This window comes from Pipistrellus kuhlii, unplaced genomic scaffold (genome assembly GCF_014108245.1).
Source record: "Pipistrellus kuhlii isolate mPipKuh1 unplaced genomic scaffold, mPipKuh1.p scaffold_m20_p_6, whole genome shotgun sequence".
Taxonomy (NCBI): domain Eukaryota; kingdom Metazoa; phylum Chordata; class Mammalia; order Chiroptera; family Vespertilionidae; genus Pipistrellus; species Pipistrellus kuhlii.
Window position 1 is genome coordinate 4,051,712 of NW_023425562.1, and position 25,058 is coordinate 4,076,769.

The following is a 25,058-nucleotide window of genomic DNA, read 5'->3' on the forward strand; positions in this document are numbered from 1 at the left end:
ACTGTATTCTGCGCCCACTGCTGTTCTGTATGCTTCACAAATTTTAATTCATGTAATTCTCATAGCAACCTTATGAGGCTGCATTAGGGTCATCTTCTTTGGGCAGATGGGGAAACTGAGCCACGGGCCTCCCCCGGGTCATACGGCTGGTCCAAGGCAAAGCAGGGATCCAGAGCTGGGCTGTCTGGTTCTAGTGTCTGTGCAGGTCTTCTTCTTCTTCTTCTTTTTTTAAATATATTTTATTGATTTTTCACAGAGAGGAAGGGAGAGGGATAGAGAGCTAGAAACATTGATGAGAGAGAAACATCGATCAGCTGCCTCTTGCACACCCCCCCCACCGGGGATGTGCCTGCAACCAAGGTACATGCCCCTGACCGGAATCGAACCTGGGACCCTTCAGGACGCAGACCCACGCTCTATCCGCTGAGCCACACCGGTTTCGGCACGACGTTACTTTCGGTTATTTTTCTGACCCGCGGCTGATCCTCAGGACAGTTCCGCCGCTCTGGCGCTTGTCCTCCGAGGCCCAGGAAGCGACCCGGACCCGGACCCGGACCCGGGACCGAGGCACGGCCTGTCCCCGAGCCCCCGACGCCCGGCCGCCCGGCCGCGGGCCGAACCCCGCTCCCAGGCGCCCTCCGGGGACGCGCTCGGACTGCGCGCCGCGCGAGGCCTCACGGGAGTGTCGGCGCCTGACGTCACCAGGGCGCCCGCGCCGTTTGCTCGGAGCCGGCGCTTCCGGCGTCTCCCGCGGTTCGCTGCTCCCGGGGCCCGCCGCCCGCACCGCCGCCGCCGGGGGGCCTCCCGCCTGCCGTGCGGGGCCGTGCGGGCCGCGGGCCCGGGGCTGCGGGGCAGCGGGCGGGCCCATCCCGGCCTCGGACGTGGTGGCGGCCACGGCCCCCGGCCTGGCCCGGGGCCTCGGACCCCGTTCCGCTCGGCGCCGGGCGGCCCGGACGGCTCCCCGCCAGCCGGCCGCCCCGGGCCGGCCCGAGCCCGCAGTGCCCTGCCCGCCCGCGGCCACCGTTTGCAGTTCTTGGAAGGTCATTTCTTCCCGGGTTAGACTGTGGGCCGCAGGCAGCCCTCGGAGCAAGCACGGGCAGGCTTCATGTTAAATGTTGGTGTGATTAGTGTGTATTATCGCCTCTGAAAGGCCGCGGGAGAAGTTGGTAACATGGGCTGGAGAAAGGGTTGGGAACGGGGATGAAATGCGTGTTCTTCATCCGTTAGTCCGTTTTCAGGTATCACCTACATGTTTTTATTAACAATCTTTTAAATTAAATGTCATTAAGGCATGCATGCATACAGCCCTAGGACCTTTTACAGAAGAGTTTAAAACTTCTAACATTTGGTTTTGTAAGTAAAAAGTAACTTCGTGTTGGAGAGTGGGCATTTTTGAGCTCTACTGAGGCGGTGGACCATGCCCCAGACAGGATTGTCAGTGCTGACGCCAGGCCAGGCCTTGAGATGCGGTCTCATGGCCCCTTCCCAGCACGTGGGCCTTCTTTCATAGCTCACTGTCAGCTTTCTGAAGAACAGGATGACCCTCTGAACAACATGGTCCTCAATGGCATGACCCTGACGTTGCTTGGGAAAAACGGTTTTGTCTTGGGTTGTTCTGCAAAAACAGGATGTGGTTAATGTGTTTAAAAGCGGTCCTACACCAAGGGTCGCTGCTGCTCTCTGGTCTCCCTGCGTGGAGAGAGGCAGAGCAGTCGCCGGTCGGCTGGCCGGCTGGCTAATAAAGGCTCCCTAAATTTTACTTTGGTCTGTGCTGCAGTGGTCCTTTACTCGCCTTCGCTCCACATTAGTGAGAGCCACAGTAAATTTATGAATCATCAGATACCACCCATGTCCCTCCTTGCTCATGGGGAGAGGAAAGATGTTTTGGCACCTACACTTATCCTTTCTTGTGTTACATCCTCTTTTTGACACTAATGTTTCTCTGATCAGAGAGGTATTTGAGTTCAACAAGTAAAATCTCCAAGAGTTACTGTCATGCTGTTACCTGCCAGGACTGGTGCTGTCACTTTTTGTTGTTTGTGGTGGGTTTTTGGTGATGGGCCTCTGTCCCCTTTGGAAAGGGAAGTTTTGGGTTAGATCCAGATAGATCCAAAACGATCCTTGGTACGTGTTATCTGTTGTTACATAACAAATTACTCCAAAGCTTAAAACTGCCATTTTGTCTATGGATTCTGTGGGTAGAAAGGTCACAGCAAAGACAGCTTATCTCCACTCCCTGATGTCTGGGGCTTCAGGACAACTCGGAGACTACGGGAGACTGGATGCTGGGAGGAGTCATTTGGACCCATGTAGGTAGTCTGTCCCAAGTGGCCTCCTGTTTCTGGCCTGGAAGCCTGTGGCTGTAAAGAATCAGGGGGAAGCTGTACAGCCTGAGCAGACCTAATGTCCTAAGTCGATGTGTGTCACTTCCACCAGAGCAGTGGTCAGCAAACTCAGTCAACGGAGCGGCAAACCACGGCTCCAGAGCCACCGTTTGCTGACCACTGCACCAGAGTACCAGATTAAGAGGGAGGAAACATCTGCAGCTCTCGATGGCAAAAGCGTCAAGCGCACAGGGTGAGAAGAGCATTCGGTTGGGAGATTATCGCTGAGTACATTGTTTTTACTGTGTTGTAAATACTACCTTTCCCAAACACTCCCGTTGCTCCCAGACTGTGCCCTCTGAGCCAAGGGGCTCCCCTCCCAGCACCTGCTCCCACTCGGCTCCACTGAGACCTGCACGAGGGCTGGAGGGAGAGAATGGAAGTCTGTGAACAGGGCTTGAACATGACCGAATTACCTGAAATTCTGGATGTGACTTGAACCTTTCTTCCCAAGGTTTTTAGATTTCCAAAAATGTTAACTCCTTGACAGACTATTCTCATAGCTTCAATTACCAACTCCATGAGAACTCAGATCTTGAGACACTATCTTTTCTAAGCCCCAGTTAGGGATTTTCAGCTATTTACTGGTTATATTAATTAATATTATCATATCAATTGGAATCTTATGTTCAAAACAGTTCACTCTTCAGAACCCCCATCTTCCAATACTTCCACCGAGCTGTCAGGATCCAAATCTTGCCTGTCTGGCCCAGCCAGTATGTTTCAGTGGTTGAGTATCAACCCGGGCACCAAGGTTGCTGGTTCAATTCTCGGTCAGGGTGCATGCCCACGTTGCTGACTCAATCCCCACTGCATACAGGAGACAGCCGATCAATGTTTCTCTCCCTCTCCCTTTCTCACCCTTTCTCTAAAAAAAAGAAAGAAAATCAATAAAAACATTTTTTAAAAAAAGAAGAGCCAGCCAGGATGGCTCAGTGGTTGAGTGTTGACCTATGAACCAAGAGGTCATGGTTCGATTCTTAGTCAGGGCACAGGCCCGGGTTGCAGGCTCTGTCTCCAGTTGAGGGAGTGCAGGAGGCAGCCGATCAATGATTCTCTCATCAATGATGTTGATCTCCCTCTCTGAAATCAATAAAAATATTTTTAAATAAATACAAATGCAGGACTGGAGATGAAAGAAAAGACTTTCATAAATTATAAAAGTACAGATTTAATCACATTTAATTTAAAAAATGGAACATATCTTACATAAGGGTTTTCTAAGAAATGTTTTACCTATCTAGCACTACAGAAGATATACAACCCTTCCATAGTTCATAGAAGAGTAGATGGACAACTTTGATAAAGGATTAAGGAACAATAGAAAAAGTTTACAAATAAGGAGGCAGAAAATGCTTCAAGAGGCACGGTCCTCAGAAATTGTCCTGGAATGCAGCTTCATTTGTATCAATATCATGTTCCTGGATGAGGGAATAAGACATATATTTTAGTATTTCAGGGCAAAGTCTGAAATGTGATCTTTAGTGTTTTGGACTTGGATTAAAGATTCGGGAACATCATTAATCGGGACACATACCAGTAGGTTATCTCTGGTTTTAAACCCAAGAGTCCAGTTTTTACTGCCGGGCAGGGCTTTAGACCACCGCCCCTCACCCACCACAGTAAGCAGGGAGCAAATACCATCGAAGGTGCTGATGCAAAGACCCATCAGAATTGGCCTTGGGGCCGGGGCCTGTCCCTGCCTTGCCACCAGGGTAAGTGCTGTTGGGCATCTACCTGAGCCCCATCCCACATTTCAGTGCTGAGCAGCTATCTCAACAGCTCACCTCCGGATGCCATTTATCTTAGAGCACTGTAAATGCCCACATATTCCCATCTGCCCCACTGCACGCAGATCATATCATAGGTCCTGCCCTCTGACATCCAGCACTATACCGGGCACATGAGGCATACAGTATGAGTACCCAGCAGTGCCATTCACTGCCACTAAAGGCTCAGACCTGGACTAGTCTTTCCACTCAGCATCTAAATTCCTAACTATATACACTGAGTGGCCAGATTATTATGATCTCTGATCTTCCCTCTGCCTGGGACTCTCATCCCCCACTATCTGCATGGCTAAATCCTTCAACGCTTTCACGTCTTTGCTCCAGTATCAGCATTGTGGTAATACCTACCCTAGTCGCCCTATTTAATTCTGCCACATTCAGCCCACTGTTACGCTGCTCTGCTTTTTTAATAGCACAGCACTTACCCAGCATAATATGTGACGTACTGGGATTATTATGTTCATTTAGTAGTTACTTATAAATACTTGCAGAATGAACGAAGGGGATAAAACGCAGTTGATGGATGACACTGACACAGTCGTGGGCCTTCTAGACTCTGTACCTGGTTCAACTTCTTGAACTCCACCACTTGGAAGAAGATGTGCTCAAGGATATGTTTGGCATCTTGTTGGTCCTTTGGTAGTTTATTGGTTACTCCAAGAATATCACCACACTTCCTGACATAGAATTCCAGGTCTTCTTCGGTACCTAAGCACAGGTGGGGCAGTTAGATTATTAACCCTTACCTTCTGCCCCTCCCCAAGAACAAACTTGTTGTGATTTTGATACCCCTGTCAGGTTCCTATATCTCCCAAGATCTCTCACCTCTTCCTTGGGTAATGTGACCGCAGGACACACTGTAAAGGTCTCTGACGTGCTGCTTTTATAAATTAGGACTAAAAGTATGGCACTCCTAATGAGAAGAAAGCTAGACTGGCTCTGGCCCTCCTATTCCCAGACCTAGCATTCCTACAGCAACCAGTGGGAAATAAAATTACTATTCTCTGAATGAGCAAGGACCATTATGAGAAGGGCACATAGGTATTTTAAATAGCATTTACTATAGCAACATTACTGAAAAGGAATTAAGTGGAAATTAAAGTGGAAAAAAATCACCCAATATTCCATCATCAGCATATCTCTGTGAAGTCATCTCAGCAGCCTCATAATCAAGATGGAAAGCCATTCTGCCCTCCTTATACAGTAATTTCTTTTCCCCCCCGTGACTTCCCTTTTTAAATGTTATGACTGAAATCTAATTTTTAAAATTAAAGTATTCAAATCATACAGCTCTTGTACTCCCTCTATCCCCACCAATACTACCTAGGGTAATTACTGCCCCATTATGCCTATATATTTACATATGTGTAAAAAAGAGATCGAACTATAATAGTCCTATAAGTTGCCTTCATCATTTAACCATGTAATATGGGATTCCATGTCAAAGCTTACATCTTTCTTTTAATAGATGTATAATATTCCACTTTTTTTTTTGTATTTTTTAACTAATCCCCCTGCTGATGGACTAGTAGACGGTTGCCAATTTTCTGAATGCTACAATTAGTATCTTTATAGCTATATCTTTTTTGTTTTGCATTTATCCAGGGTTTCTGTAGGATAAGTTGCTGGAATTGGAAATGCTGGGTTACATCATTATTACTGGCCGATTATTGCTACTGGACTATGTCTTGCTAATTTTTGATTGTCTAGCACCTATCCACAGTGCCTGGTGCAGAACAGAGATACAGAACAATTTTCATTTTTGCATACTCCTGGAACATACAATTGTTCACATAGCTGGGATTCTACTGGACATGTAGTTTTCTATCTTGCTTTCTTAATTTAGGATTCTCACTTAAATTCTATCAGTGTCACTCCCTGGCCTTTAAAACTTCTTTTATAATGATTGCATATTGTCCCATCCATTGAATGTGGCACAATTTACTACCATTCCCCTGCTAGTGAATTCTAAAATCATTCCCAACTGTATTTTATTTTTGAAGAAAATAATGTAGTAGTCATCTGTTTACCCTCATTTATCTCCTGAGATTCCCAGGAGTGGGGCCTCTGCCTCCAAATGGTTAAGTTGATGCCTCTCAGCACGTGTGCAGGCCCATCTTCTGTGCTGGAGGCCGTGTACGTCAGGGGGAGCACTGGACTGAGAGTCAGGAGTACCACTCCCCATGCAGCTGTGTGGACTGGGTCTCACTTCCTCATCCACATGTAAGGTGGCAAGCTTGATTCTCTAGGATCCCTTTGAAGGATCCCATTTGAAGTCTCTGTAATTCCTCTGGCCCTGACTGCATTTTCCTACTTAACTGCTCCTATGACTAGCATCTTAGATTTGCTATGTGGCAGCCCAGCTCTGTGGTCACCGGACAAGTCAAACTAAGTTCCTACAGGGATTACCACTGAGACTGGGCTTCTGCTCAGCACCATGTTCTATAATACTTCACTGAGCTAACTGGCCTGGAGAGAAATTTACATGAAATAAACAAAAACTAACTTTACACTCACGTTCATAGTTTGTTCTCCCTAAATAAATGCTAAGCTTTCTCTCACAACATCTCTCAGAAGTTCACAATGAAATAAAACTCACAAAAGAAGACAAACAAACATTTGGCTAAACTTACACTTATTGGTAATCTGAGCAAGCCGTGCCTTCTCAGAGGAGAAGGTCTCATCCAGGTCAAATAGCTCCAGGGGAGGAGGTGGCAATTCCCTGAAACTGGGAGGGAAAACCTAGAAGAAATAAGGTCTGTCATGAAAGAGCGTATCCAAAGCCAACCTGGCAGTGAGGAGGCGTAAGGGGAACGAGGGGCCAACAAATGCACCACCCATCGCCTCTTCCTGCCCTTCCCCATTTGTGATTTTTCTGTGATGTAAATACTTGCACTTGGCCATTTCAAGCTACCAAGATGAAGCCAAATGGCTCAGAATATTTCAGAATGTGGTGGGACAAATCAGTTTTTGAAAACAAGCTGAGTAACTGCTGGACTGGGATGCTGGGAAATCACCTTGATGCCATGGCCATGCCCCGGGCTGTCAGAACTGTGCTGAGTCTGAGTGCCTGTTGCCTAGAAAGCTGCAGCACGACACTTTTCCTCTCTTTTCCTCAAAATCCTCACATATGCCTCCAACCCAACATGGAAAATGTTTAACAGCAAAAATGTCTATGCCCTTGATTTCTCAGTTGGGAACTAAACCAAATAAAAGTCTCTGTAGAATGCTAGTAGGTTTGGTGACTGCATGGTGAGAGCCAGAGAAATGACCCTCCATGAGGAGTGGCACAGACAGCACCTGGGGGATCCATCCTCGGGATCCACAGGGAGGCCCACAGTGGGTTTCTGCAGCGGGATCCCCCGAGCACACCTTACCGCCGGCTGCAGGGCAGGCAGCGGGGTCTCAAACTGAGGCTGGATGAGCTGGAGCGGTTCATGCTTCACGTTGAGCTGCTCATAAGCCCTGTGTTAATAAGAAGAAAGATGAGCCGGATCAAGATGAGAGACACTGTGCGAAGAGCATCTAACAGATCATACTGTGCTCTTCTCCATCAAATCGGCGGTTCAGCACTTCTATAGGAAAAATGTATAATCCTTTCCTGAATCTTCTCTACAGCATCACAGAGTGCAACTTCATTGAGAAGTGAAAGGGAAAAGTTTTACATCAGGCTTCTCCTAAGAAGGCTTTTTATTGTTACCCAATGAACACTGATTCTTTCAACTCACTGTTTCCTTATTTGCTTTTTGTTTGTTTGTGTTTTTAATAAGGCGCCTGCTTTTTTCTCTTTTAACTAATTTCACAGAGGTAGGAAGAGGGAGAGACAGAGATAGAAACATCAATGATGAGAGAGTCATTGATCGGCTGCCTCCTGCACATCTCACACTGAGGATGGAGCCCACAACCTGGACATGTGCCCTGACCAGGGATCAAATCTTGACCTCCTGGTTCACAGGTCAACACTCAACCACTGAGCCATGCTGGCTGAACCTTACTTGTTTTTACCATCAGCAAACAGTACTCAAATCTGAAGTCTGCATGTAGTAGCTGAATAGATCTGTATGACATCCACATTTGTGTGCTTAGTTACTCAACAAATATTTACTGAATATGCAGGCAGTTTTAGCCACCAGGCGTGAAAATAGTTATCAAGGGCCTTGGCGGCTCACTTGGTTGAGTGTCATCCCATGCACTAAGAAGTTGCCAGTTCAGCCGAAACCGGTTTGGCTCAATGGATAGAGCGTTGGCCTGCGGACTGAGGGGTGCCAGGTTTGATTCCCTCAGGGGCATGTACCTTGGTTGTGGGCATATCCCTGGTGGGGGGTGTGCAGGAGGCAGCTGATCGATGATTCACTCTCATTGATGTTTCTGACTTTCTACCCCCTCTCTCTTCCTCTCTGTAAAAAATCAATAAAATATATTAAAAAAAAAAAAAAAAGTTGCCAGTTCAATTGTGGTTGGTTCTGTCTCCAGGAGACAACTGATCAATGCTCTTTCACATCCATGTTTCTCTCTCTCTCCTTCTCTCTCTCTCTCTCTCTCTCTCTCTCTCTCTCTCTCTCTCTCTCTCTCTCTCTCTCTCTCTCTCCTCTTTCTCTCTCTCTCTCTCTCCCTCCCTTCCTTCCTCCCTCCCTCCCACCTTCTTCCTCCCTCCCCCTTTCTCAAATCAATAAATAAAAACTAAAAATAGCCGGGACCGGTTTGGCTCAGTGGATAGAGCGTCAGCCTGCGGACTGAAAGGTCCCAGGTTTGATTCCGGGCAAGGGCATGTACCTTGGTTGCAGGCACATACCCAGTGGTGGATGTGCAAGAAGCAGCTGATCGATGATTCTCTCTCATCGTTGTTTCTAATTCTCTATCCCTCTCTCTTCCTCTCTGTGAAAAATCAATAAAATATATTTAAAACAAACAAACAAACAAAACTAAAAATAAATGAATAAAACCAGGGCAGTCCGAGGCAAACCAGAACAAGTTCATCACCTAAAAGGCCGATACAGCTCCTGAAACACAGTGAGGGCTAACAACACTAGCTGTTCCCTCTGCGTCAGCACCCGCACCCCGATATCCCAGCCCTCTCTGTCGACCTCATCCTAGACCTGAGAATGTGTTCTGCATACACGTTTGTGGTGACCCTAACCCCCTCCCCAGGCTCAGGCTCATGTTTTAATCCAAACACTGAGAATGAAGGCAGTGCAGCCCAGGGAGCCGCGGTACTGACTTGATGACCTTGGAGAGGGAGGTGACGTCCAGCTGGTAAATGGACAGGTCAAAGAGGGTGGTGAAGTCCCGTGGGTTCTCGTCACCCTCTTGGAGACACACTCGGAGCATCTCGGACAGGGTGGCTGTGTCGGGCAGCATCATGTAGTCGGAAATCTGAAAGCCATAGAGGATTCCTTTCAGCAGGTTAGAAGGAAGAATTTAATCCAGTGACTCAGGTCTAAATCTGCAGTATTTATAATCTCTTGCCAAGAGATTCCACCATTCCTGATCACCGACAACACCCTTAAATAAGCCACCGAGTCACTTCCCTCACCCCCAATGCTGGCCAAATCCACCTCTCCGATTACTCATGCTTGTATCCATGTCACTGGATTCACGTCAGATGACTTCTTTCATGAAAAAACTATTTTTATAGCCTTCATATTTCTGAAAGAAGTAAATACTCTACAGATACTGATTTTGAAAATTTGGACCAGGCACCATATTTTAAAATTCCAATTATTATATACATATAGAGGCTCCCATGCCAACAAATTCTATAATTATGTAACTTAACTTACTAGTTTTTACAACACAGCCTTCATCTCCCCAACAAGCATCACTTCTTGCCATCTGTCTTACAGACAAGATAAGAGATCTATTCCCTTCATACTGGTAGAAGTGGTGCTGAGAAGGTGGACTCAGTTTTCATTTAAGTCTTTTTAATTATTCACAACCTCCTACCTCTGGATCCTCAGCATCAATCTGGTTTAGATGAATGTCTTCTGTTGTAAGCCACTGGAAAACAACATCCTGAATTAAAAGACAACAAGCTGGAATTAAACACTTGGTTATTTGAGAAAGTCAAAGGCAGGAATAGAGAATTCAATCAATAAAGAAAAATTGATAACAGGAAAAAGACTGAACCAGTGATTCAAATAAGAGTACCATCTCCCGCCGAGACCGGTTTGGCTCAATGGATAGAGTGTCGGCTTGGGGACTGAAGGGTCCCGGGTTCGATTCCGGTCAAGGGCATGTACCTTGGTTGTGGGCATATCCCCGGTAGGGGGTGTGCAAGAGGCAGCTGACCGATGACTCTCTCTCATCGATGTTTCTAGCTCTCTATCTCTCTCCCTTCCTCTCTGTACAAAATCAATAAAATATTCAAAAAAAAAAAAAAAAGAGTACCATCTTCCTCTTTGTGAAATCATATAAAAACTTAAGTTTTCCTCACTGTAATGCCACTTTCATTAATGGGAAATTTATCTTAGGGCATTCTATCCTCTAACCACAGCCAGATTTTTTTTTAATATATTTTATTGTTTTTTTACAGAGAGGAAGAGAGAGGGATAGAGAGTTAGAAACATCCCTGAGAGAGAAACATCGATCAGCTGCCTCCTGCACATCCCCTACTGGGATGTGCCCGTAACCAAGGTACATCCTTGACCGGAATTGAACCTGGGACCTTTCAGTCCGCAGGCCGATGCTCTATCCACTGAGCCAAACCGGTTTCGGCCACAAGCCAGATTTGATTAAAACATGTTCCCAGTCCCAAAGCAATCCCTGTTTAATGTGCTAAAAAGTCTGAACTTAAATCAGAGAATATACTTAGATCTCCCCAGACTGTGTCTAGTGACAATGGAACTTCATGTGGGTTCCACAGAATCAAACACTTAATTCATCTCCCAACACCTAGAGTCCTGAGGTCTCAAGTCTCCGAGGCTGAAGGACTGCATTTCATTAATGAAAAATGAAAGTTTCTTCCTCTGGGAAGTGAGTCACTGGAATCACATCAATGGACAGCTGAGCACGCACAGTCTGTCACCCTTCACAGGTCTCCTTCACACTCTTCGGAAGCAGCTGCCACACTTGTACCTCATTCCCCACATCAATCAGTGACCCCTCCTAGCCCTGTGCTCAGTGGTTAGAATGTTGGCCGTGCACTGACGGGTCACATGCTAGGTTCCTGACCAAGGACACGTTACCTGGGTTACAGGTTCAATCCCTGGCCCCAGTCTGGGTGTGTGCTGGAGGCAACCAATCAATGTGTCTCTCTCACATCACTGTTTCTTTCTCTCCCCTTCTCCCTCCCTCCCACTCTCTCTAAACATCATGGAAAATGAGGATGAACAAAATAATTAAATAAATACCCCCTCCTAAATACTGCTCGTGCCTGCTTGTCCCCTCTCCTCATTCAGCACCTCCCTTCAGGCCCTCTCTCCTCTTACCTGCTGACTCCACCAGCCTCAGCACTGGCCCCAGGCTGCCTCCTCCTTTCCACTCTCCATACACCTTACCCAGGGTCTTTCTAAAACTCAGATCTCACTATGCCCAAGGCTGCTCAACACCTTGCAAGGGAGCCTGAGGCTTTCTGCAAAGTTCAAGTTCCTGAACTTTGTACTTGAGACCCTGACTGGGCCTGTTCCCAAGCACTTCCCCGGATCGGCCCCCCTCTAAGTGGGCATGCTCAGAAACACTCGCTGCATCCTTCTGGATTTCCTTCTAGGTCTCTCACGCTCGCTATCTCTGCATTACACAGTCTCAAAGTAGAGACTATGCCGTACTCAACCTCGTATTCTTAGTGCATGGCACATAATGGTCAGCTGGTTTTAAATGAAAAAATGAATTGGGCAGTATTTTCTTAAATGACTTGAAAATCACATTTATACATTATACATTCATGTGGTGAAAGGGAAAAGCTTACCATGATTTTGCTATTTTCTTCTTTATCCAAATATTGGTCATTAAACATGTGACATGAGCCAAGCACTGCCAGCTTCCCACCTTGGTTCTGCAAATGACAAAGCAGCACCAGATATTAGGATCCCATAATGCACTGCACGCACCCTAGTTTCCAAACACCTATCATCAGAATTACATAAGCAACTGTCTTGTATATAAGTGCCAATTCTCAACAGGATTTCAACAGTCTAGAAATGTCAACTACGATAATAACCACATTCCAACCTGCTTCTCAGTTTACACACTTCTATTGGACTTTAACAAAAATACACTGTGAATTGGTTCTATAGCATTTCCCACTGTCATCTTACAAATGAAGATAAATCAAAGGAAAAGATAAATCCAAAGAGAATTCAAGACGTTTTCCAGTACCAAAAATAGTTAACTAAGACCCAAACAGAAAACAGCCATGAGCATGAAAAATTCACAACAGCAATGAAAAAAATCAATATTAATAATTTTAAACAAATCAAAATAAAGCATTTTTTACTATTAGATTAATAAATATGTTAAAATGATTTTAAAAAGTGTTGATCAGGTTTCAGTTTTTTCACACAACGTTGCTAAAATTGTCAACATACGCAACAAAGCAGTCTAAAATATTTAAAAACTTATGCACTATTTTACAGTTAGAATCACAAAAAAATTGGAAATAAATCCATTTGCCCTGGCCGGGTAGCTCAGTTGGTTAGAGTGTTGTCCAAATACATCAGGGTTGCGGGTTTATAATCCCTGGTTGAGACACATACAGGAGACAACTAATCAATGTTTCTCTCTCACATCAATGTTTTTCTCTTTCAAAAAAAATCAATAAACATATGCTCAGGTGAGGCTAAAAAATTTTTTTTTAATTAAAAGAAAGTTATAACAGAGATAGCCTTGTGCTGTAATGGAAAGCTTTGGATTTAGAATGATAAAAGCTTGCTCCATCAATTATCCCCATAAGTAAATTATCCCCATAAGTAAAATGTAGATCGCTGAATTGCCACTTTGCAGGACTGTTGAGCAGACCAATGAGAAAATACTGTACATGGTACCCCCCTAAAACAGTAGCTTTTACTGCTTCAATAACAAAAGAACATATCCTCTCACGTCTAAGAAAGGCTGTACCTTGGAGTGATAGAAAGCCAGAATGGGTCTGTTCAGTGGGAAACAGACAGAACCCGTGGACAGAACAGCAACTGCTGGTTTCATGACACTCAATGTGGCACCAAAAGGATATACAAAGGTGAGAGCCCTGTAAACATTAAAGAGACATTCCAATTTTTAAAAATAATGAATAAAAACTTTGTGAAGATAATTTCAGCCTGGCTGGCATGGCTCAGTGGTTGATCATCGACCTATGAAGTAGGAGGTGGTTATGGTTTGATTCCCGGTCAAAGCACAAGCAGGGGTTTTAGATTCAATCCCCAGTAGGGGACATGAAGAAGGTAGCCAATCAATGATTCTCTCTCATCATTGATGTTTCTATCTCTCTTCCTCTCCCTTCCTCAGGAATTAATAAAAAAATATATATTTTTAAAATTTTTAATTTTATTTTTTTCATAAGGACTTCTTAAAAAAAAAAAAAAAAAAAAATATATATATATATATATATATATATATATATATATATATATATATATTTTATTGACTTTTTTCACAGAGAGAAAAGGAGAGGGACAGAGAGCCAGAAACATCGATCAGCCACCTACTGCACATCTCCTACTGGGGATGTGCCTGCAACCAAGGCACATGCCCTTGACCAGAATCGAAACTGGGACCTTCCAGTCTGCAGGCCGACGCTCCATCCTCTGAGACAAACTGGTTTCGGCAAAAATATAATTTTTAAAAAAGGTAATTTCAGTGTTTCTTCAGTAATTCATCATCCAACACAAAATATCCTCTAAGCTTTGATTAGTTAATACAAAAATTAATACTAGTGTAATTCTAGCTACCAGGATAATAAAGCACTTTCAGAAATATGAATGTCAATCAAATGACGAATTAGAAGAACTCAAGTGGTCCCTGTGGAGGGGAAGAGGGAGCCTCCTCTGGGAACTGGACTAGAACTCCACATGAGCCTGCTCTGCATGACCTTTTCCTCTCCTGACAGGTCTGACTGGTGCTCTCTCTATGCAGGTCCAGCATTAGAGGAGTGTGTTACCGCTGCATGTTTACATGAACAGGGGCAAGCATCTACCCCACTGAGCACTCCGACACAGACCCGTCCTAACGAAGACTCAGGGTCTGGCAAGCGAATCAGTGTGACTTGGGCAACGCACGCATGGGAAGGAAGTGGGGTGGAGGGGAGGGAGAGGAGGATGCAGATCCTGGGGTAAAGCCAACCGATGTGGAAAGGGCTTATACTAGAAACAAGCTGGAGTCTGCAAAGGCCGTTGTTTGAAGGAAGTGCTCTCAGAATGAACACACAATGTTACAACCAAGGCATAAAGTTAGAGACCTGGGGGCTTGAGGAGGGGCACGAGGAGTCCCCTATTAAGAGTTTAACTTGTTCCCTGTTATATGGAGTGTTGTCCAATACACCAAAAGGTTACGGGTTTGATTCTGGGTCAGGGTACATATCTAGTTTGTTTGTGAGGATTAAATGAGATAATACATCCCTCTCACATAGCAAGTGCTTCATAAATTAGATGATATTATTAAAGCAAAATATTATAAATTACCTATATGTTCTATAAGAGATGAGACAAGTTCAGATAAATCCAATTTTATCTAGTCATTAAATATTTTTATACATGAAAAATATCTAGAAATCTAAATACCATACTTAGTATTATACCTGCTTCTGCTTTCTATTTTTATATATATTCAATATTATCTTGTATTAGTTCAGTGAACAGCAGTGTTTGGACAATCATATAATTTGAACCATTCAAAAAGCTCTTCATTTTGGAAGAAAACGCTTTAGAATGACAAAGGCATCATCTTCAGGAGCCTCAGAAACACACTCACTGAGCATTGTTCCCACTGCTCTCCTCGTCAATTATTCCAGGCACAGCCTTCCCGGCAGCTCGGCTAATCTCCCTTGAAGAAAAATATTAAAATCAAGTCAACCAAAACAATTTAGGAATTTCACCCTCCATTGGTAGCATAAACTACATGTGAGGACTTTGCAGACTTGTTTAAGACACAATTCTTAATAACTAAAGTTATATACCCACTACACACCTATACCTCTTTTGGGAAACTTGCAAAAGTTAACATTAAAGTATAGGGATCAGTTCCTGCTTTTTGAGATCTGAGGGGGGGGTCCATATTCTAAACCCACATTCTAGACTAGTATTCTAGACTCTGTGTCATGAGAGCCAGCAGAGTACCTGCCATGTAGCAAGTTCAAGAGTGGAATCATCTTGCACACAGAGAAAAGCTCACAGAGGGCACCGGATGTTGTTCCCCGCAGGCACTCACTTCCCACTTCCCTAAGGCCCCTGATTCATGTTCTCAGACACAATGGATCAGAAAAACTGACTTCATCCCGGCTCCAGGCCGGAGAACATGCCTTAGCTGTGCCATCAGGACACTCTATGCTCTCTGCCACCGTGACCGGCCTGGATGTGCTTGTGGCCTAGGCCAGCTCAAACAGGGCAAATGGCAGCTCTATTCCTGATGGGAATGCTGGGGCCCGGCACTCTCTTTCCCCAGGAGGTGTGGCAAGCGGAGCTGAATCTGAGAACTGTTAAAACTGTTCAGCCCACACACTCAGGAGAGCAGATCCAAGAGACTTGTAGAGAAATGGAATTGGAACCCTGAAGACATCATGTATTTTTCGTTAATCCGTATCCAAAATCTGCCTATTTCTGAGCTTTTCAATCTCACGAATCAATAAAGTCTCTCTAGTGTTTAATCCCATTTGAACAGGGTTTTCTGTTGCTGTAACTGAATGCATTCTACTGACAAAAGGTGCTCTGCCTGGTGTTCTCAGTGGTCAGTGTGTCGCCCCTCTCACTGAAGGGTTGGGGATTCGATTCCAGGTCAAGGGTTCGCTCCCCCCTGCACCAGTTGGGGTGAGTGCAGTAGGCAACCAGTCAGTGTGTCCCTCTCACATCAATGTTTCTCTCTCTCCCTCCCTCTTTTCCTTCCACTCTCTGAAAAACAATGGAAAAATATCCTCAGATGAGAATAAAAATTTTAAAAAATAAGTAAAATAAAATAAAATAAAAATTGACAATGGGTGAATGTTTAGTAAGGTTTCAACAGATGGGAGGAATATAAATTGATGGATGAGAAGTAATACAGTAAATAAATTATGATACAATAAAATGAAATAAAACAAAAGGGAAAGAGAAAAAAGGGCCCGTGAAATGAATGTGGGGAGAAGAGTTGAGGGAAGATTCATGTAGGAAAGATGAGAGTCACTTATAAAGACATTTCTGCCTTCAACATGCTTACCTATTCAAGACTCCATTGGAAACTAGAGCTTCTTTAGGATGAAAATACTTGTAATATACATTTCTAACCACAGCATCTTTAAGGGGAAAAGAGAGGAAAGCACATTTCAGATTACAAGTTTGATATTACTAGTAAAGACGCTTAAACTCTGACCTGAAAGGAACCCTGAAACTCTGTTCCACTCCCTCTCACTTTATAACAGAGGAAGCCCAGGCCCAGAAGGTTCAGCTACCAGCGAGGCCAGAATGCTGGGCCATGTACCTCACAGCCCAGGGGTTTTCCATTGTACTATTAGGCGCAGAGGGCTACAATATGAATGATAAATAGGAAAGCATTGCCTTTATTAAATTAATAATAATAGCTATTACCATTATTAACCATGATTCCATATTCTTCCAGGAGAAAGTTAATATTGGTGTCAAATCTGGACTCCCCACCCTCTCCTAGCATCACAAGGATATCTCCACCGCCGTCAAGGTATTTCTTCAGGACCTCAAACTACACAAAGGAAAAAAACAATCTATGAATATACCCAAACACGCTATGAATAAGATCTTAACTATCTGAAAAATAAACACTTCAAATCTATAAGCTCCTAAATATAAATGTATATAAAACTTACTTTCTTCATAGGATTTCCAAGCTTGTCTTTAAACATAAAGTTCCAAAATACTCAAATTAAAGTGACATTTTCCAAGTTGACAGGCAAACTAAAAGTGGGAAACTATTAGCTAAAGGAAGCTCACCGGTCTCTATTCAGCAACATCCCTGGGTTCTACTAATTAGATGCCAACTGCACCTGCCCACTCCTGACAACCCAGAATGTCTCCAGATATTGCCAATGTCCCCAGGCACTGGTCGCTGACCCTCTCTCTGGATACTCTCACTTCCCTGAGGTTGCTTGCTCCTTGGCAAGGACCTGGTCACTTCCCTGTCTTCCCCAGGTGCAGAAGGAGCTGGTGAGGGGTAAACTATATTGGAGTTAGGCCGAAGCCCAACAAATAAGGTTACTCTTGGGCAGGCCATTACCAGCTGCGAAAACATCTCCCGCAGGGTCTCACTGGGAGGGGCAGCTGGTCATGTCCATGTTCCCAATGGCAATTCCTACTCCTTCTCTCAGTTCACCCGAGCAGCTACCTCTTCAGGCCCTTCCTGGATGAGGTGGCCTTGCAATTAGGTTGAGGGGAAAAAAAGGACAAGCCGAAACCGGTTTGGCTCAGTGGATAGAGCGTTGGCCTATGGTCTGAAAGGTCCCAGGTTCGATTCTGGTCAAGGGCATGTACCTTGGTTGTGGGCACATCCCCAGGAGGGGATGTGCAAGAGGCAGCTGGTCGGTGATTCTCTCTCATCGATGTTCCTAACTCTCCATCCCTCTCCCTTCCTCTCTGTAAAAAAATCAATAAAATAAAATAAAATAAAATAAAAATCTTAAAAAAAAAAAAAAAGAAGGACAAGAGAAATGCTCCCCTGTGGACCTCCTTTCTGGCCCACCCAATACAAGAACAGAGACCTGGGTCTGCCTCAGACCGAGGACCACACTGGCCCACCCTAGCTTCACCTCCCTGCTCCCCGCACACACAACCCTCCCTCTTTCCCTTTTGTTTTCCAAGTCTCTGTGGGAATGGCTCTTCCTGTGTTGTGGGTTTTTGTTGTTGTTGTTTTTTTAATTGTGGTAAAATACATATCAGATTTACCATCTTAACCATTTAAAATGTACAGTTCAGGGGGGGGGGGGAACCTGGTGGAGGGGGAAGAAATGAGGAACCTTTGTAATAATATGAACAATAAAGTTTGATTTTTAAAAAAATTAAAAAAAAAGAAAATGTACAGTTCAGTAGTATTATATATATTCACAATCCATAGAACTCTTCATCTCACAAAATGAAAACTCTATCCATTACAAAGCAACTCCACACTTCCCTCCCCCACACCCTCAGCCCTGACAGCTAGCATTTTAACTTTCTCTCTATGAATTTGACTACTCTAGATAAACCACATAAATGGAATCATACAGTATTGGTCTTTTTGTGGCTGGCTTATTTCACTTAGCATAACATTCTCAATATTCATTCATGTTGTAGCATGTATCAGAATTGCCTTCCTTTTTTTTTTTTTTTTAAATATATATTTTATTGATTTTTTACAGAGAGGAAGGGAGAGAGATAGAGAGCCAGAAACGTCAATGAGAGAGAAACATCGACCAGCCGCCTCCTGCACACCCCCCACCGAGGATGTGCCCGCAACCAACGTACATGCCCCTGACCGGAATCGAACCTGGGACCTTTCAGTCCGCAGACCAACGGTCTACCACTGAGCCAAACGGCTTCGGCAGAATTGCCTTCCTTTTTAAGGCTGAATAATAAATCATTGTATGGATAGACCACATTTTGTTTATTCATTCATCTGTTGATAGACACCTGGGTTGCTTCCACCTTTTGGCTAGCGTGCCTTATATAAACTTGGGTATGCAAGTAACTAACTCTTTAAGTTCCTGCTTTCAATTCTTTTGGACATATGTATATCCAGAAGTACGATTGCTGGGTCATAGGAAAATTCTATTTTTAATTTTGAGGAACCAACATACTTTTTTGGGGGGACGACTGTTTGACGCTGCACTATTTTTAAAAAATATATATTTTATTGATTTTTTACAGAGAGGAAGAGTGATAGTTAGAAACATCGATGAGAGAGAAACACCGATCAGCTGCCTCTTGCACACCCCCTACTGGGGATGTGCCTGCAACCAAGATACATGCCCTTGACCGGAATCGAACCTGGGACCTTTCAGACAGCAGGCCGACGCTCTATCCACTGAGCTAAACCAGTTTCGGCGAGGCTGCACCATTTTACATTTTCACCAACAGAACACAAGGGTTCCAATTTCTCTACATCTTTGCCAACACTTGCTATTTGTGTTCTGTGTTTTACATTTATCATTCTTTGTCTATTCCATGAAATAAAATAAAAACCAGTTTAATTTAAAATGAAATTTTCCTATTTTCAAAGTAAAAATATGGCAAAGAAGTGTGACTAATGTTTAATGAGCCTACAGGGTATGTCTGCCACTTTTCATGCATTATCTCATTTAACCATCACAACTCGATCAAAAAAAAGATGACGTCAGTACCTGAAGGCAACACATAAAAATAAAAAGCCCCTATAATCCCACCATTGCTGTTATGGCCAGGTAGTTCAGTTGGTTGGAAAATTGTACCATATACCAAAAGTTGGAAGGTTCAATTCCTGGTCAGGACACATAATTAGGTTTCAGGTTCCATTTCTCCATCAGAGCACATATGGGAGGCAACCAATCTATTTCTCTCTCACTCTCGCTCTCACTCTCGTTCTCTCTATATCACCTCTTTATTTAAAAAATCAATAAGGCCATATCATTGGGTGAGGATTAAAAAATACATGGTTAACATTTTTTACATTTGTTTGAATACACATTTACACACACAAATACACACACATAGTTGAATAAGTGGTAAATAAGAATTTAAACCCAGGATTTCAGAGCCCAGGCTCCTAACCATTTCATTATATTTCTCCTTTATAAGTATTTATTTATTATTTTAATATTTTTTAAAGGGTATTTCTTACCTCAGCTGCAGTAAATTTTTCCCTTGGCCCAGCTGTAATCCACAGTTTCACACCAATTAATTTCTCAGATGTGATTTCATCTTTTAAGCTACAAATATAATTTTAAAAGCAAGTGTTAGATCCATAATTAAACCAATTTATGTCACGCAAGCCTCTGGACTGTATGAAACCAGAGGCTGCTGAGGCCTGGGAATAAAGGGGCTTAGAGGTGCCACTCCAGCCCCGCCCACAGAGAGAATCTCCTCCGCGGGCTACACCAGAGCCACCGCCCTGCTCAGGTGTTTCCTATGAGCCACGATAAACTACGCCGGAGCAGAAAGAATCCTCCAACCGCCAATGCAATCACATCTACCATTAGCTTGTGTGATTACATATCCTTACCCATGAAGAAAAACCCACACACAAAAAGAGAGAAATATCCTCATTTTTCCTTTCTCTAGATTGAAGTATAACCTAAGTTAAAATATGGGGAATACCTCTAACCTCTTAAAAAGTTGTAGATGTGTAATGCGAATAATTTTTGTGTGATTTGGGGAACGACTTAATAATATGCTAACTGCCAATTTTCCAAGAGATGCTTTAATAATTTATTTACTTCTGAATGATCCTTAAATTGAGCTCTTCCCACCTAAACAATCTGGCCTACATAATAAAACAAAATATTTCAACTTTAGCAGGAGGCAATTATTATCTGGAAGGGAAAACAATCCACAAGATCACCTCTGAATCTTCCAATTGCTCCGAAGCCTCTTCTGCATGGATTTATAGCCATTGTTGGTGGTAAATATTTCCTTTTTGTATGCGTTGAAAAGAATGGTGCTCCGAAGCTCTTTCTCCATGGTTACCTATGGAAAAAAAAGAAGAGATCAGAAAAAGAAAAGCAATAACCAACAGTCCAAAAGAAAGACCCCAAAAGGAACAAAAGAATCTACTTCTTCTAATTTAATGCAACTACCTATGAAATCTCTGCAGTTCTTCAAGGTGGAGAGTGAAACGCAGAGCTGCAGAAACCTATGGCCAACCCTGGTGACCTAGTGTCTCTTGCCTTGGCCTTCCCACCAGCCTATCCCATGGCCCTGCCCTGCCCTCACCTTATGCCTGTGGGAGACCATGATTCCTTACTGCTCACTACCGTTAACACAAGGTATAGTCTTATTTTTTCCTTTCCTTTTTCATTTTTACATTAAGTTTATTGGGGTGACATTGGTCAATATGGAGGTATAGTCTTCTAGATTCTTTTTATACATTCATTAACTTGTAGTTTTATTTATAAAGTAGCATTTTATTATATGAACCATTTTACAACAATTTTTTCACTTAACTTCATATTTTTTTCACATCTTTCCATGTTGGTACTTAGGGATCTTTAAAAAAAAACAAAAAAAAACACAAAAACTGCTGCACAGTATTCCATTTTATAGATATACCATAATTAAACTAGTTATATACAAATTGAAATTTTTCCCCAAAAAATTTTGCTAGTAAAACAATATTACCAATAGCAATCAGGAGGCAGCCCTCAAAAAATCAATAAAAACATTAAAAATATATCAATCATCTTTGAACATGATGTTTTTGTGCACTTCCCATAGTTGTAGAATAAATTCCTACCTGTTGAATGGCTAAGTTACAAAACATTATAACTTTTACTCCCACTAATACTAATACTATTTCTAATCCTTGTTATCTCTCCTAAGAGAGGCATCCCCATTTAGTTTTAATTAGCACTTTAAAATGAGTGAGATGGCCATCTTTTACTTTTATACTGGCCACTTGTATTTCTTCTGATTTTCTTGTTCATGTACTTTCCTTATTTTCCTGTTGGGTTTAATATTTTTCTAACTGATCATTAAACAAATACTTTCACAAAATTGTCTTTAGACGTAGCTTATAGAAAGGAGCTTTTTTGTTTGTTTGTTTGATTTGGTGAAATTTTGCAGGCCATACAGAAGGTTTTAAATTTTTGAGTCAAAAGTATTCATCTTTTCCTTATTCTGAATTGCATCACCTAATTAGAAGAATTTTGCTGTGCTAAGATTATGAATACGCCCAACAATGCTTTCTTCCTATACTTGCATGTCTTTTTAAAAAATGTAAATGCTAAGACCCTGGCTGGGTAGCTCAGTCGCAGTGGTCGGCAAACTGCAGCTCTGTTGACTAATGAGTTTGCTGACCACTGGGTTAGCGCATCTTACCAATATGCCAAAATTGTGGTTAGATCTCCAGTCAGGGCAATACAAGCAACCAGTGAATGCATAAATAGGTGAAACAACAAATCAATCTCTCTCCCTCCTCTCTCTCTAAAATCAATCAATAAAACAATAATGGCCCATTTGGAATTTATTTCTATGAAAATAAATTTTGTTACTTTTTCCTAGAACAAAATTTCCTAGAAAGCTGCCCGACACCTATCAAACTTCTCAATGCTTTTGATTTTTTTCCCCCCAATGCTGACTTTAAAAAAAAAAAAAAAGTATTTTTTATTGATTTTAGAGAGGAAGGAAGGAGGGAGATAGAAACATCCATGATGAGAGAGAATCATTGATCGCTGCCTCCAGCAGGCCCCCTACTGGGGATCGAGCCCTTGACTGGAATCGAACCTGGGATCTTTCAGTCCACAGACTGATGCTTTATCCACTGAGCTAAACCGGCTCAGGCTCAAAGCTGACTTAAAACATCACCTTGACTATATAATAAGTGACTACAAATATCTGGATCTTATTCTGAATTTTATACATTTACCCGCTTGTAGTTCCTGCTCGGTTCCACACTATTTTAATTACTATAGCTTTATAATATGTTATAATTTCTGGTGTACTGGAGAGCTTATCCCCCTTATTACTTTTTTTTAATTTTTGGTTTTACACACACACACACACCTCATTACTCTTAATTTCTAGATTTTCCTGGCTAGTCTCACATACTTTCGCAGTTTTTTAAAATCATTTTGTCAGTTTTTTTTAAAATGCCCCCATGAACCCACCACAGCTATCTTTCCATGTTTCACCCCAGCCCTGTGCGTGCTTGTCTTCTGTGTGCATACACAACACCGCATTCTGCTTTCTCCGGTTCCCTCAGGAAATGTCTCCAGATTAGGTGAATGGCTGCACGGCTGTGTCATCACGAACCGAACCACTGCCCTCAGGGGCATCTTTTCAGTCCCGCGCCATCCTAGATCCCGCTGGCACTGACTGTCTCTCCTCCGGCCATGGTCTGTGCCGCAGGGCAGGTTCCTGAGCGCGGGGCTCCTCGGAAAGGGGATGGGCCCTTCCCCTCCCTGCGGGACTCTGCAAACCCGCGTGCGGGAGGCGATGGCCACTCCAGCCCAGGCCCGGGTCGGGATGCAGGCCTCCATCGGCGCCCAGTTTACCTGACCCCAGGGGACCTCTGTTCTCCACAAGCCTGGCCCCGGGGCCCCGGGGCCCCGGGACAGTCCGGGAAGCCTCGCCGGCGCCAGGCCGCCCAGCGCCGCGCGGGCCCGCCCCAGCGGGCGCTCCGCTCACCTGAGGCCCGGTGACCACCATCTTCACCTGACGCCGCCCCGCATCCCGCGCCAGGTAACCGCGGCCTCCTAGCAACGACGCAGGCCCGGCGCCGCTGGGAGGGCGTGGCCCGGGCGAGGGCGTGCCTCGGCGGTCACGTGACGACGGCGGACCGGAAGCCGCCGTCGGTGGGAGGGGGCGGGACTTCCGTGGGGCTGTGCCATTACCTTGCATGGGCTTAAATCCAGACAGGACGCGGGCTGATTGTAGGCCAAAGATAAACCGATTTCATTATGTCTTTCGTATCCAGTCTGTATTAAAGATCGGTAAAAATGGCAGGTCCCTCCCAAAGGCCTGGACTTCGCTCGACCCCGAGAATGAAGAATAGTAAAGACTTCCGGTCCGGGGCGGTCCCCAGAGCGCAGGCGCCGCGGGGCAGGGGGCGGGGCCTAGCGGCTGAGCCCTGGAGAGGGCGTCGGGGCGCCAGGAGCCCCGGGCCTGGGGCTGGCAGCTTGGGTGCGCGTGGGTGTTGGCTCCCCGGGGGGTCAGGGACTTCCCGAAGGAGGGTTCAGTGCTGAGACGGGTGACATGAGCTAGTTCTCTCTCTCTGATTTGTCCTGCTGCACTGAGCACCACAGGTCCAGGCCCGGTACATGGCCATGACCCCGCCGTCTCAGCGTCTGCCAGCGAGGAGTCAGTTCTGGTCAAATCTTACCAAAAATAAACATACAAACTGTCTTAAAGGTGCTTCAAGGGGCTGGAGCTGGGTCGTGAGGCGCCCCCGATGAACAGTGATACGAAAGAAGAGTGATATCCATTGGCAGTGGTCGGCAAACTGCGGCTCTTTGGCCCCTGGAGCAGTGTTTCTCAAACTTTTGACAGATGTGCACCCCTTCTATAATTTTCGTAAGGCTGAGTACCCCTCGTACTCACGAGAACGTAGAATTAGGTGCAGCTAAGCACGATGCAGTGCATATCCCCACCAAACTCCGGTGCAACGCGTACCCCCACCAGACTCTTCCCGCACCCCTGGGGGTACGCGTACCACACTTTGGGAAACACTGCCCTGGAGTGTGGCAGAAGTGGCGTTAGAAGAAGTTTACGTTTAAAAAATGTGGCTCCCAGAAGAAATTTCAATCATTATACTGTTGATATTTGGCTCTGTGGACTAAAGAGTTTGCCGACCACCACATTACGGCAATGGCTGGGAAGAGCGTTCCTGGCAGGAGCTGCTGATGCGGAAGAGCCCTCACCCTGAGAAAGGGAAAGCAGGTGCCAGGACACAGGGCCTCCCTGCTCCCCAGAGGAGCGCTCTGGACCTGTGGACCTTGGTGCAGTGCCACCAGCTCGCTGACTCAACCCAATGAGAGCAGGCTTCGGACAGTTTCTATTTGAGTTTGTGTTTGTTAGAATCTCCAACCTAAACAGAGTGGTAGAGAGTGTAGGGATCTTAAAACTCTTGCTGC

At 44.4% G+C, this 25,058-nt stretch overlaps 1 protein-coding gene across 3 annotated transcripts; it reads right to left on the bottom strand.

The window, feature by feature from the left end:
- Nucleotides 1-411: 411 nt before the first annotated feature.
- Nucleotides 412-23,770, bottom strand: IFT52 (intraflagellar transport 52). 3 transcript variants are annotated; one of them, XM_036418112.2, is made up of 14 exons: nt 23,614-23,770; nt 20,831-20,955; nt 20,111-20,198; nt 16,876-17,005; nt 16,508-16,583; nt 15,071-15,142; nt 13,226-13,352; nt 12,078-12,164; nt 10,118-10,186; nt 9,393-9,547; nt 7,552-7,639; nt 6,808-6,916; nt 4,737-4,882; nt 3,536-3,805 (listed from the first exon to the last, which is right to left on the bottom strand). In XM_036418112.2, the coding sequence occupies exons 1-14, from the start codon at nt 23,632-23,634 to the stop codon at nt 3,758-3,760; spliced, it is 1,341 nt and encodes a 446-aa protein (XP_036274005.1). In that variant the 5' UTR covers nt 23,635-23,770; the 3' UTR covers nt 3,536-3,757. The 3 variants fall into 3 exon arrangements, with proteins under 3 accessions (XP_036274006.1, XP_036274005.1, XP_036274007.1); XM_036418113.2 differs by lacking the exons at nt 3,536-3,805; nt 4,737-4,882 and adding an exon at nt 412-423 and having other exon boundaries at nt 6,740-6,916; XM_036418114.2 differs by lacking the exons at nt 16,508-16,583; nt 20,111-20,198; nt 20,831-20,955; nt 23,614-23,770 and having other exon boundaries at nt 16,876-17,007.
- Between the last annotated feature and the right edge of the window lie 1,288 nt (nt 23,771-25,058).

Excerpts from the sequence above, each read along its gene's own strand:
- IFT52 (XM_036418112.2), bottom strand. The coding sequence starts at position 23,634 with ATGGTGGTCACCGGGCCTCAG. Across the intron at positions 20,956-23,613 it reads TGGTGGTCACCGGGCCTCAG|GTAACCATGGAGAAAGAGCT; the intron begins GTGAGCGGAGCG and ends TTTTTTCCATAG. Across the intron at positions 3,806-4,736 it reads AGTTCAAGAAGTTGAACCAG|GAACATGATATTGATACAAA; the intron begins GTACAGAGTCTA and ends TCCCTCATCCAG.